At 43.8% G+C, this 14,138-nt stretch overlaps 1 protein-coding gene across 1 annotated transcript in view; it reads left to right on the forward strand.

The window, feature by feature from the left end:
* Positions 1-3,712: 3,712 nt before the first annotated feature.
* The window catches only part of YIPF6 (Yip1 domain family member 6), a 42,638-nt gene continuing 32,212 nt past the window's right edge, over positions 3,713-14,138 (forward strand). The window contains exon 1 of the mRNA XM_050777023.1: positions 3,713-4,194. Coding sequence (XP_050632980.1) covers positions 4,138-4,194 — 57 coding nt within the window. The 5' untranslated portion in view covers positions 3,713-4,137. The remainder of the gene's footprint in view (positions 4,195-14,138) is intronic.

Raw genomic sequence — 14,138 nt, forward strand, 5'->3', positions numbered from 1 at the left:
ATATATTTTTAAAAATTTTGTTTTGAGACAGGGTCTTCCTGTGTCACCCAGGCTGGTGTGCAGTGGCATGATTATAGCTTACTGCAGCCTTGCCTCCCTCGTTCAAGCAATCTTTCCACCTCAGCCTCCCAAGTAGCTGAGACCACAGGTGTGTGCCACCATTCTCGGCTAATTTTTTTTTTTTTTTTTTGAGAGATGGAGTCTTGCTCTGTCACCAGGCTGGAGTGCAGTGGCATGATCTCGGGTCGCTGCAACCTCCGCCTCCTGGGTTCAAGCAATTCTCCTGCCTCAGCCTCCCGAGTAGCTGGGACTACAGGTGCACCCCACCATGCCCAGCTAATTTTTATTTTTTTAAATTTTTTTGGTATTTGAGTAGAGACGGGGTTTCACCATGTTGCCCAGGCTGGTCTTGTACTCCTGAGCTCAGGCAATTCGCCTGCCTCGGCCTCCCAAAGTGCTGAGATTACAGACGTGAGCCACCGTGCCTGGCCTCTCAGCAAGTTTTTATTTTTACTTTTTTGTAGAGACAGGGTCTCCCTGTGTTGCCCAGGCTAATCTCGAACTCTTGGGCGCAAGTGATACTCCTCTCTTGGATTCCCAAAGTGCTGGGATTACAGGTGTGAGCCTTAATCTAACCATGCCTGGCCTGTAGATATATATTTACAAGCAAGATGATATATAGTTTTCTTTTTAGTACTATCTTTTTCAGATGTGGTACCATGTTTATGCTAGGTCCCTAGAATAAATTTGTAAACTTTGCCTTTTCTTCTCTCTTGAACAATTTATACAGTGTAGGAATTATCTGCTCTGTGAAGGCTTGAATGAATAGCCTATGAAACCATCTGGGTCCAGCACTTGAGGGTGCGAGAAGAGGGGAGATATTTGGCAACTTTTAAAAAACTAATACATGTATATGTTTAAAATTCCAAACTGCTTCACATACAATGAATAGTCTTCACTTGCAAGTCAATCCACCCCTATTGCCAGTTTCTCTCCCCACAGGCAACCAGTTACCAGCTTTTTGTGTAGCCTTCTGGACACAGTCTGTGAATATTCAAGTACAATGTATGGATATCTATCCATTGCCCTTATATTTTTACCCAGTTGATAGCATATCATACAAACTGTCTGCATCTTGCTTTTTATATGTATGTATGCCTGTATTTATTTATTTTTGTGGAGATGGATTCTTGCTCTGTCACCCAGGCTGGAGTGTAGTGGTGTGATCTCAGCTCACTGCAATCTCCTCCTCCAGGATTCAAGAGATTCTCATCCCTCAGCCTCTCAAGTAGCTGGGACTACAGGCACACGCCACCACGCCAGAAAAATTTTTGTATTTTTAGTAGAGACAGGGTTTCGCCATGTTGCGGTCTTGAACTCCTGAGTTCAGGCAATCTGCCCACCTCGGTCTCCCAAAGTGCTAGGATTACAGGTGTGAGCCACCGCACCCAGCCAGCTTTTAATATGTATTTTAAATTTTTCCTTTCAAAATTTCGTTTTAATGAAATTCCCCACTTGTTTTGAGTCAATTCTGACCATTTTTCTGTGAAATTATTTCCTTAATATTTCCTGGTTATTTTCAGAGTTGTATGCTATATTGTCCTGAAACATAGATTAGCCAACAAAGTTCTCCATACCTATTGACTTAAATATTAATTCCACTTCTACCACTTACAAAGGTTCTGAATAACTTTGGGCAAGTCATGCAAGTCCTGCTGTATTGTAAATATCCATGATCTGGCAAAGAGTAATGACTGTAAGTGTATTACAGAAACTGAGTTAGTCTGGCAATTTTTTGAGATACACTTGCAACTAAAAACAGAATAATTCCTATTTTTGGGAGCTTGTTCCTATGCCGCCCCTTCCTTCCTGATTTTCTTTCTACAAAGCATATTGTCTCACACCCAACCAGTACCCTATTAGTTAAATGGGGAGAACAGGCATTGGTAGTCTGAAATAATGCCCAAGTAACCTGAGCACTGCCTGCCTCAATTGTTCTATGGTCTGTCCTCCTCTTTTTTTTTTTTTTTTTTTTTTGTGAGACGGAGTCTTGCTCTGTGGGCCAGGCTGGAGTGCAGTGGCGCGATCTCGGCTTACTGCAAGCTCCGCCTCCTGGGTTCAAGCCATTCTCCTGCCTCAGCCTCTGGAGTAGCTGGGACTACAGGCGCCCACCACCTCGCCCGGCTAGCTTTTTTTTTTTTTTTTTTTTTTTTGTGTGTGTGTGTGTATTTTTTAGTAGAGATGGGGTTTCACCGTGTTAGCCAGGATGGTCTCGATCTCCTGACCTCGTGATCCGCCCTCCTTGGCCTCCCAAAGTGCTGGGATTACAGGTGTGAGCCACCGCGCCGGCCGGCCTGTCCTCCTCTTAACCTGGCACCAAGGCTACCTTGAAATACGTGGCCAAGAGGGCCAATAGATGAGGTTAGAAGGGGTAGAAGCTAGGGGCTTGTGGCTAGGGAGAGATAGCTAATTTTGGAGGTTGGCAAGGAAATAGCAGACATTATCAATGGCCTCAGGGAAGTGGGATGGGATGTGGTGGTCTGGTAATCATAGGGTGGGAGGATGAGGTGAGAGGCTGAGGCTGGAGTTGGGGCATTTGTAGATGATATTCCCTTGCAATTACAAAAAGATTTCATATCTACTGGCTTAAATTTTAATATCACTTCCACCAGTATTTGTGCAAGTACTAAAATTGTACTTGGTCAGAAGGGGAATTATCGTAAATAAAACAAAACAACAAACACCAAAAAAAAAAAAAAAAAACCCTCCATTCGTTTGGAATTTTGTCCCTCCACATTCCACATTCTTCCTTCTTAAGTTTACTACTTGGATTGCCTTGTGTGTGTGTGTGTATATATATATTATATAAAACATTTTTATTTCACACCCATCCCCTGTGTTGTTGGTCAAATGCTTAACACCACCAAAGGGCACTCAGGCATCCTGGATGCTGATGCTGTCAACAATGGCTGCATGGTCTGACTACATTTTAGCCTGGGGCCAACGTAAACTGGGACCAGAAATACCGTGAAAGTCCAAAAGGATGAGATAAGGAAAAGAGGTTGGGACATGCAGATTATTTTTTATTTAAGTTATTCTCACAATAGTTACTCTCTTTTAGACCCTGAACATTTTCAGTACTTGCGCCGAATGGTTTAGCAACTTTTTTTTTTTTTTTTTTTTTTTTTTTGAGACGGAGTCTCGCTCTGTTGCCCAGGCTGGAGTGCAGTGGAGCGATCTGGGCTCACTGCAAGCTCCGCCTTCCGGGTTCACGCCATTCTCCTGCCTCAGCCTCCCGAGTAGCTGGGACTACAGGCGCCCACCACCACGCCCGGCTAATTTTTTTGTTATTTTTAGTAGAGACAGGGTTTCACCATGTAGCCAGGATGGTCTCGATCTCCTGACCTTGTGATCCACCCGCCTCGGCCTCCCAAAGTGCTGAGATTACAGGCATGAGCCACCGTGTTTAGCAATTTTTGAAGTGGGATTAACAAGTTTGGTCAACGAAGCTTCTTGCCCGCCCACCCCTAGAGTGGGTGCCCGAGAAAAGTAATCCTGGAGGGTCGGTGTGGAGGCAGTAGAGAGGTTTATAAAAGTCAAGGAAGTGGGAAGAGGCTTGGGAGCAGAAGGAGAGGCGCAGAGTCAGCGGGGCAGGGGCGGCAGCGGAGGGAGCAGTAGGTTGGGGCTTGAACCCTTCATTCCGGGGCACGGAAACTTGAAGTCGCTCGGGGGCCGGGGAAGGGTAGGAAGAGGCAGGCTCTTTCCTAGAATCGCCGTGATAGAGGGTCTGGCACTCCAAGCCAACTCCTGAGAACGGGAAATGGGCGGGGGGGTCGGTGGGGTGGAGAAGGCAGCAGTGGTCGCGAGAGCGAGGGAACGGTCTGAGAATCTGGCTTGAGTGTTAAAGGCGGAGCGTGTCTAGCGGGACCTGTGGCCCGGAAGAAGCGAGACAAGGCGATGCGAAGCTGTCCCTGACACCCCGAGGACCGAGGGAGAGCGAAGGGCCGCGGCCGCCGGCCATTGCCAGGCGCCATTAGGTGACGCGGCCGCACGCGATGACGCGCTGACCGGCCGTGGCCTCCACGTCGCAGGTTCCGCAAAGACCTGTGGGAGCGACCCGGGAGAAGGAGGGCCAAGATGGCGGAAGCGGAGGAGTCTCCAGGAGACCCGGGGACAGCATCGCCCAGGCCCCTGGTGAGCTTGGGATCTGCGACAAAAGGGACCGAGGGTGAGGCAGAGTGCCCCCTAAAGAAGTCGGGGAACGGGCTCGTGGCCTGAGAGCTGGATCCCCTTCCGCCCGGCAGGCCCTTCCTGTACCCGACGCCAGAACCAGTCCCAACGCTACACCTGTTCTTTGTGCTAACCATTTTGCCCCATGCCCTCCTGGTTCCTTCCAGGTCTTTTTGTGAAACTCCGATCTTTCCTTTCCCATCCTCCCAGGGCACGTCATCGTCCCCTACATTGTGTTAAATGGCGAACTTTAGGTGATTTCTTAAGTTATCTTTTCTTCTGCTGTCCCCTCATTTTTATCAAAACCTGTCACCAACCTTTGTTGAAGGAATGAGAGATTGCTTCCCATGAGACATTAACGTTTTATTGCTTATAACTTTAGTATTGACTTGTTCCGTGACCCCAGTAGGCCAGGTTTAACCCCTGCCATTCCTGTCGCAGCTCCTTGCCATTCTCTTCACCATACTTGTTCTCCTTTCTTATTTTTTACTTTTTTTTTTTTTTTTTTTTTTTAAATCGAGACGGTTTTATTCTGTCACCCAGGCTGGAGGGCAGTGGCGCCGTCTCCGCTCACTGCAACCTCTGCCTCCCAGGCTCACGTGATCCTCCCACCTCAGCCTCCCTAGTAGCTAGGACCACAGGTGCATGCCACCACACCCGGCTAATTTTTTGTAGTTTTTGTAGAGATGGGGTTTTGCCATGTTGCTCAGGCTGGTCTCGAACTCCTGGGCTCAAGCTATCCTCCTGCCTCGGCCTTCCAAAGTGTTGGGATTACAGGCGTGAGCCACTGTGCCCAGCCAACTTCACCATACTCTCTTGCTCCTGTCTCTGCAAGGGATAGAATTTCCATTGCAAGCCCAAAGTGTGGACAAGTATTTTAAGAACACAGGCTTTGGAGTTAAACTTTACCTGGGATGGAATCCACCCACTTTGTGAGTTTGGGCAAGTCATTTTGTGGAGGGTGTTTCTTCATCTGTAAAATGGAGATAAAAATAACTGCCTCAAAAGAGTTTTTAGAAAGATCAAATGGCGTAATTTATGTAACATGTCTAATACTATCAGTACCATCAACTGAGGAGTATAAAGAGTTCAACATTCTGCTCCTGTCCCTCTTCTCAATGTGTTTGGTTATATAGTAGTTGCTCACTAAATGGTTCTTCCCTTTCCTCTTTTTTTTTTTTTTTTTCTCTTTTTCTTTTTCTTTTTTGAGGCAGAGTTTTGCTCTTGTCGCCCAGGCTGGAGTGCAATGGCACAATCTCTGCTCACTGCAACCTCCGCCTCTGGGATTTAAGCAATTCTCCTGCCTCAGCCTCCCGAGTAGCTGGGATTACAGGTGCCTGCCACTACGTCCAGCTAATTTTTGTATTTTTAGTAGAGATGGGGTTTCACCATGTTGGCCAGGCTAGTCTTGAACTACTGACCTCAGGTGATCTGCCTGCCTCGGCCTCCCAAAGTGCTGGGACACAGGTGTGAGCCACTGTGCCCGGCCCCCTTTCTTCTGTTTTGAATTAGCAACTTAACATAGTGAACTGAGCTAGGAGATCAGTGAACTTGATTCTAGTCCTAGCTCTGCTGCTTACTCTCTCCATTTGTTCACCTCTTCATTCACTCAACAAATATTTATTGAGCATCCATTACTATGTTCCAGGCACTCCTTTCGACACTGGGGATATGGCAATAAGAGTGAGTTGTGTTAAGTTCTATTATGACCTTGAGTAAAATCAGGCTGAACCCCAGTTTCCTCATTTGGAAAAGGGTGATAGGAACACATCACTGAATTAGCGAAGAGTACTAAATGAGATAATATACACATAGTGCCTACTAAGACATTGTCATAGGTGCTTAGTAGTTTTTAGTTTCTCTCTTTCATTTAAACTTCTCCACCCCTCTTCTGTGAAGCTTTCCCCCAGTTAACTTCAGTGGTTCTAATCACTCATTACTCAATATGCAGTCTGCTTCCATTCAACAAATGTTTAGTGAACTCCCACAATGAGTAATGCACTGTGCTAGTTGCTGTAGGGAATGCAAAGGGCCTACCTCTATAGTGCTACCAGTCTAAGTTGTAGGGATAAGACAAGTACACAATGCTAAAATAAGGCAGTATATAAGAGAAAGTTACACAAAGAATATTACAGAAATTTAAAGGAAAATGCTGTCATGTCCAGTTGGGGTGACCAAGCTACACGGTGGAAGTTATATTTGAAAGGACTTCAAAGGATGGGTAGGATTTGAAATTGCAGGTGAGCATAAGAGCTATCAATAACTGAGCACCTGCTACATGGTAGATATTGTGCTAGACATCCTCTGCGTATTTGCTAAACTTTACAGCAATCATTTCAGTTAGGTGGCTTTTAACTACATTTTATGTGCAGATGAGGATATGAGATGCAGGGAGGTTTGATGATTTCCCTAGGGTCTACATCCAGTTAGTGCCCATGCCTGATATTTGAACCTAGATCTGACTCTGAAGCCCAGACTATATCCATTTGTGCTACACAGCCTCTTGTGAACAAAGGCACAGATGTTGGAAGGTGCTAATATATATATAGAACAACAGGTAGATCACTTTGGCTGAAGCACAGGGAATTATTAGGAGATAAGCCTCCACATGTAAGCCTACTGAGTTAGGAAGGCAGTATGGAACAGTGGTGATTTGGTATGTGTACTCTGGAGTCGATTTGCTTAGGTTTGATTCTAAGCACTGTCACTTAACTAGCGGGATATTGGGGAAATTACCAAACCCCTCCTTGCTTCAGTTTCCCCATCTGTAAAATAGAGATATAACAACTTAATTCGTAGGGTTGTTAGGTGGAATGAGTTAACACATTGGATAAATTAACACACTTAATAGAATGTCTGGCATATAATATTGCAATAAGTATTATTTCTTATTATCGACTACTAACCTGGGAGGCTTAATGGGCTACAAGGAGCCAGTGGAAATTTTTGAGGAGGGAAGAATTTGAAATCATGAATTGGACAACATAATAGAGGGTAAGTTACAGTGGGGGAATATCTGGAATCTAGAAGGGCAGTGAAGCTGTTGCAGTAGTTTTGGGAAGAAATGATAGGGATCTGGACAACAGCAGTGGCAGGAGACAAGAGGATTTCAGACAAGGCAGAATCCACGAGGGTTTGTAGTATGTGAAGGAGGATTTGTCTTAGATCAGTATTTTGCAAACTTTAGTGTGCTAGCAGTCATCTGGGGAATCTTGTTAATTTGCAGGTTCTGATTCAGTTGGTTTGAGATATGGCCCGAGATTTTGCATTTCTAACAGACTCCCTGGTGATGCTGCTGCTGCTGCTCCCGGTACCACATTTTGAAGAGTATGGTTGTAGACACCCAAGAGTATAGTGACACTCTGAACAAAAATAGATAATATACAAGGAGGGTTAGCTGGATGAGGGCCTTAAAAGTTGATTAATTCAGTTTGGGACATGTTTAGTTTGCGATACTGGCAGGCCATTCGATAGATATCCAACAGGCAATTGGACTTTAAAACCTGTACTTCAGGGCTCAGAAGAGGTCATGCCTAGAGATGTTGCTTTAGGAGTCATCTGCACAGGGTTACAAAGACAGAATCTTGGGTAATGCCTGTATTTAGCGGGCAGGAAGAAAAGGTAGGCTGTAATAATGGCTGCAGTCTGGGGTCTTTTTTTTTTTTTTTTTTTTTTTTTTTGAGACAGAGTTTTGCTCTTGTCATCCAGGGCTAGAGTGCAATGGTGCCACCTTTGCTCACTGCAACCTCTGCCTCCCAGGTTCAAGTGATTCTCCTGCCTCAGCCTCCCCGAGTAGCTGGGATCACAGGCATGCACCACCATGCCCAGAAAATTTTTGTATTTTTAGTAGAGATGGGGTTTCACCATGTTGGCCAGGCTGGTCTCAAACTACAATCTGGGATCTTTGGAAGATCTCAGGCTGTGAGGAAGCTGGCCCCAGGTGAAGGGCTGGCTGGAGACCATGCCCACTGGCTATCCCTTCATCCACTCCTGGGAGCCAAGCCTCTTTGAGCTGATTCTGGCTTCATGCTTCCACTTGTTGGTTCCTTTTTCCAGGATTTTGGTCAATAGTATAACCCATTTGCTCCCAGCTATTTTTTTTTAGGGTTGCAGTCCCTGTTTTTATTGTGTGTTTTTGGCCCTGCCTCTACCTGTTCCCCTTACTGGCCCAAGCCAGGCAGAGCAGTGTGCATGTGTGTTTCTGTGAGCACATCTATATATGTGCAAGAGCCTGCCTGCTGATGGGAAAGGGGAGGGGCATGGATCCAAGTCGCCTTTCCTGCTGAGGGCTAGACAGAGAGCAGGGTCCATTAGCTGAGGCCCTGGAAGTCCTGTCTTTTATACATGGAGCTGGAGGGCCATAGTTCCTGACTCCATAGCTCATGGAACATTGTTGCTAATTCTTGAAGAGATAAAGGGGAGAGAGTAGGAGATCACATGGCACCTCAGTGACTACAGTGACTTCTGATACCAACTACCTGGAGTTAGGCCAAACTGCACAGGTTAAAAGCACAGTCCTCTACAAGACTGCTCTTCAGACACCAGCCACGATTTTGGGGGTTCCCAGGACAATCCTCACTTCAGAGCAAGTAGCTACAAATTCAGGGATTTCCACGTTCCCCTCAGATTTTTTTTTTTTTTTGGCACAATCTCAGCTCACTGCAGCCTCTGCCTCAGCCTCCCAAGTATCTGGGACTACAGGCACATGCCACCATGCCCGGCTAACTTTTGTATTTTTGGTACAGATGGAGTTTCACCATGTTGACCAAGCTGGTCTCGAACTCCTGACCTCAAGTGATCCGCCCATCTTGGCCTCTCAAATTGCTGGGATTACAGGTGTGAGCCATGGCACCTGGCCCTCCCTTCAGGTTTCATAATTCACTAGAATGACTCATAGAACTCAGAGCAGCACTCTACTTAAAATTACAATTTTATTATAGCAAAGGGATACAAATCCAAATGTGCAAAAGAGAGAGATACACAGGGCGAGGTCTGACAGAGTCCCAAACACAAAGATTCCTTGTCTTGTCCCTGTGGATTCAGGACATGTTACCCTCCTGGTTTGCTGGTATGTGACAATATGCAGAGTATTGCCAATCAGGGAAGTTCACTCATGTGTCTATAGTTTTTATTGGGGTTTCATTATGTAGGCATGGTTAATTGGATCATTGCTCGGATAATAGAACTCAGTCTTCAGGGTCCCACCACTCCCCAAAGTTTGGGCTTATATGTTGTGACTTAAAGCCCCAGACCTCTAGTTAAATGCGCGGTGTTTCTGACGTGGTTAGCCCCCATCCTGAGTCATCTCCAGAGCACAAACTACATAAGGGTCTACTATGACTCACCTGTTAGCATAAACTACCAGAGCCCCTGTGAATATCAAAAATACTCCTCTATCATTCAGGAAATTCTAAGTTTAGAGGCTAACTCTCAAGAACAGGGGACAAAGGCCAGCTAAATTCTTTATTATACCATAGTGACAGAACTGGAATTGACTCCATGGGAATCTTGAACTTGAGCTAACATGTATCCAGCCCCTATTGTGTTCCTGTATTAATACATTTCTTCCTCACAATAACCCTGTGATGATGGTACCATTATCTCAGTTTTACAGAGGAGGAAACTGAAGCACAGAGAGGCTAAGTAACCTGCTCATTGTCACATGGATAGTACATGATGGAGCTGGGATTTGAACTCAGGCTATTTGGCCTGCACTCTTAATCAGTATTCTCCAAATACCATGTTGAGCATTGGGTATGTGCTAGGTGCTGTACAGGTGTTATTTATTTTTATAGCAGTGTTGTTTCCATGTGAGATCCCTGTTTGACTTTAAAGCCTGTTTTTTTCTACTGTACTACCCTGCTTCTCCTAGCAGTAGCAGGCAACAGGGAAACTGAAAACAAGCAATCCTGGCACTTGAAAGGGCAGTGTTATAGTAGTGAAGAGAAAATATGGCTTCAAAAAGTGTTGGTTTTGGCTGGGTGCGGTGACTCGCATCTGTAATCCCAGCACTTTGTGAGGTCAAGGCGGGCAGATCACTTGAGGTCAGTAGTTTGAGACCAGCCTGGCCAACATGGCAAAACCCTGTCTCTACTAAAAATACAAAAATTACCCGGACGTGGTGGTGTGTGCCTGTAATCCCAACTACTTGGGAGGCTGAGACGAGAGAATCGCTTGAACCCAGGAAGCGGAGGTTGCAGTGAGCCGAGATCATGCCACTACATTCCAGCTGGGTGACAGGGCGAGACTTCGTCTCAAAACAAACAAAATGGGTTGGTTTACGCATTACATGCTGCAGAGTATTAAAAGAGGATGAGGATTGAATGAAGATCCTTGTATTTCTTGATTATGTGAGGCTACTATCAGAGAGCACAATGTCAGTGAAGTGGTGAGAAGGCCACTGCCAGATTACAGAGGATTAAATGGGAAAGTGAAAAGTGTGATCAAGCAAGAGAAGAAGGGGAGTAGTTTGAGAGAATAGCAGAAACAATGGAGCAATATATTTTTAAATTTTATTATAGAAGCTTTCAAATGTATAAATAAAATGAAAAGTAGTATAATGAACCTCATGTACCTATCAACATTCTGCTATTATTTTATTGGTCTCACCATATGTTTTTTCAGTCTTTTTATTTAAAACTAATTTTAGACATATAGAAAAGTGCAAAAATAGTAGAGAGAGTGCCTGTATTCCCTTCGCCCAGATTCCTCTAATGCTAACATTGTATATAAGCATAGTACACTGATCAGAACCAAGAAATTAACATTGGCAAAACACCATTACCTATAGACCATGTTTGAATTTTAGCAGGTTTTCCACTAATGGCTTTTTTTGTTCCAAGATCTTATCTAGGATCCCGCATTGCATTTAGTTGTTATTTTTCCTTCATTTCTTCCAATTTGTAATGGTTCTTCAGTCTTTTCTTATCTTTCATAATCTTTTCTGAGTATTTTAAAGCAAAGCCCAGACATATCATCTTCATCTGTAAATACTTCACTATGTTTCTCTAACAGGTAAGGACGTTTTCTTTGTTATCATACATAACAAAACTATCCGTTCACCTCGCAATTTTCTAAAAAGATAAAGTCCTTTTTGGTGTTTGTTTAAATCGGGATCCAGGCTGGGTGCAGTGGCTCATGCCTGTAATCCCAACACTTTGGGAGGCTGAGGTGGACAGATCACTTGAGGCCAGGAGTTTGAGACCAGCCTGGCCAACATGGTGAAACCCTATCTCTACTAAAAATACAAAAAAAAGAAGAAATAGCTTGCATGGTAGTGTGCACCTGTAGTCCCAGCTACTAAGGCAGTTGAGGCAGGAGAATTGCTTGAACCCTGTAGGCGGAGGCTGCAGTGAGCTGAGATCACACCACTGCACTCTAGCCTGGGCAACAGAGTGAGACTCCATTTCAAAAAAAAAAAAAAAAGGTAAATTGGATCCCCATATACACCTTCAACAATTATCTACTTACGATGAATCTTCTTTCTTCTACAGCCCTACCTACTTTCTGTATTATTTTGAGGCAAATCTCAGGCATCATTACATTAGTAAATATGTGGTATGTATCTCTAAAAGATAAGGATTCTGGCTGGGCACGGTGGCTCATACCTGTAATCCCAGCACTTTGGGAGGCCGAGATGGGCAGATTGCTTGAGCCCAGAGGTTCGAGATCAACCTGGGCAACATGACAAAACCCTGTCTCTACCAAAAATTTAAAAACTAGCCTGGTGTGGTGGCACCACTTACAGTCCCAGCTACTTGAAAGGCTGAGATGGGACAATTGCTTGAGCCTGGGAGATTGAGGCTGCTGTAAGCTATGATCATGTTACTGCAATCCAACCTGGATGACAGAGCAAGACCTTGTTGCGAATAAATAAATAAATAAATAAATAAATAAATAAATAAATAAGGATTTTTTTTTTCTGATTTTGTATTATTTTAGAGTTGTCATCTTGCTATGTTGTCCAGGCTGGAGTGCAGTGGCTGTTCACAGTCATGATCGTAGCACCCACAGCCTTCAACTTCTGGCCTCAAGGGACACTCTCACCTCAGTCTCCCAACTAGCTGGAACTATAGGTGTGCCACAGTTCCCAAATTAGAATTCTGTTTTTAGAGAGAACATAACCACAATAATAATGCGTGTAAAAATTAATAATTTCTTAATATATCTTATTAGGGTTCGAATTTCCAATTATCTCCTAAATTATATTTTTATAATTTAAAAATTGGCCCACTGCCTGTTTTTCTAAGTATAGTTTTCTGGGAACAGAGCTACACTTATTTATTTGTGTGTTATCTTTAGCTGCTTTCATGCTACAATGCAAAGTTCAGCAGTTGCAGCAGAAACCATATGGCTCTTAAAACCTGAAATATTTACTGTTTGACCCTTTACAGAAAGTTGGTGACCCCTGCTTTAGGCAATTATCTTTTAGAATAATTAAAAATAGGAAGAAATGTCGTATTTGCCTTCATTTTAACCACTTTAGGAGATCATTTATTTATGTAAATCCAAGTTTCCTTCTGATATCATATTCCTTCTTTCTGAAGAACTTCCTTTAGCATTTCTTGTAGAATATATTTTAGCTTTTGCTTGTCTGAAAAACGTTTTTACTTTGCCTTTGTTTTTAATAGGTATTGCTGGGTTTAGAATTCTGTGTTAATAGTTTTATTCTTTTAGCCCTCCAGAAGTGTCCCTCCATTTTCTTTTGGTTTGCATAGTTTCTGGTGAGATGTCTTTCTTTATTTGTTTGTTTATATTTTGTTAGAGATGCCTATTTTTTTTTTTTTTTTTTTTTTGCAGTGGAGTCCTACCCCGTCACTTAAGCTGGAGTGCAGTGGCGTGATCTTGGCTCACTGCAACCTCCGCCTGCCGAGTTCAAGTGATTCTCCTGTCTCAGCCTCCCAAGTAGCAGGGATTACAGGCACCTGCCACCATGCCCAGCTAATTTTTATGTATTTTTAGTAGAGATGGGATTTCACCATGTTGGCCAGGCTGGTCTTGAACTCCTGACCTCAGGTGATCTGCCTACCTCAGCCTCCCAAAATGCTGGGATTACAGGCGTGAGCCACCATGCCCGGCCTTTTATTATAATTCTTATCTTTGTTCCTACGAATGCAATGCCTTTCTCTTTGGCTACTTTCAAGATTTTCTCTTTCTTTGGTTTTCAGTAGTTTGTGTCTAGGTTTGTGGATTTTTTCATTTTGTAGTTTGGTATTCATCTTGATTGGGGTTCTCTTAAGCTTGCATCTGTCCTTTCATATCTCATTATTTTTGGAAAATTTTCAGCTATTCTTTTTTTTTTTTTTTTTTGAGACAGAGTCTCTGGAGTTCAGTGGCATGATCTTGGGCTCTGCAAGCCTTGAACTCCTGGGCTCAGGTGATCCTCCCACCATAGCCTCCCAAGTAACTGGGACTACAGGTGTGTGCCACCACTCCTGGCTAATTTTTAAATATTTTTTTGTAGAGATGGAGTTTCACCATGTTGCCCAGGCTGGTCTGGAATTCGTGGGCTCAAGCATTCTGTCTGCCTCGGCCTACCAAAGTGCTAGGATTACAGGCGTCAGCCACTGCAGTTGGCCTATATCTCTTCAGAGCCGTTATCTTTCTATTCTTCTGGGATTCCAATTATTTACATAATAAGACCATTTAATGTTTTCCCATAGTTCCTACATACTCTATTCTTTTATCTTTTGTTCTTTTACTCTTCTCTTTTTGTTTTAGTTTGGATAATTTTGACTGACCTAGCTCTGAAATCTTTGGTATTGAGTTAACTGATAAGGCTGGCAAAGGCATCCTTCATCTGTTACTATGTTCATGTATTTCTCGCATTGCCATCTGATTCTTACAGTTTCCATCTCTTTGCAGAAATTCATCACCATTCATGCATGTACCTTTTCTACTAGAGCCTT

The sequence above is a fragment of the Macaca thibetana genome, chromosome X, assembly GCF_024542745.1.
Source record: "Macaca thibetana thibetana isolate TM-01 chromosome X, ASM2454274v1, whole genome shotgun sequence".
Classification (NCBI taxonomy): Eukaryota; Metazoa; Chordata; class Mammalia; order Primates; family Cercopithecidae; genus Macaca; species Macaca thibetana.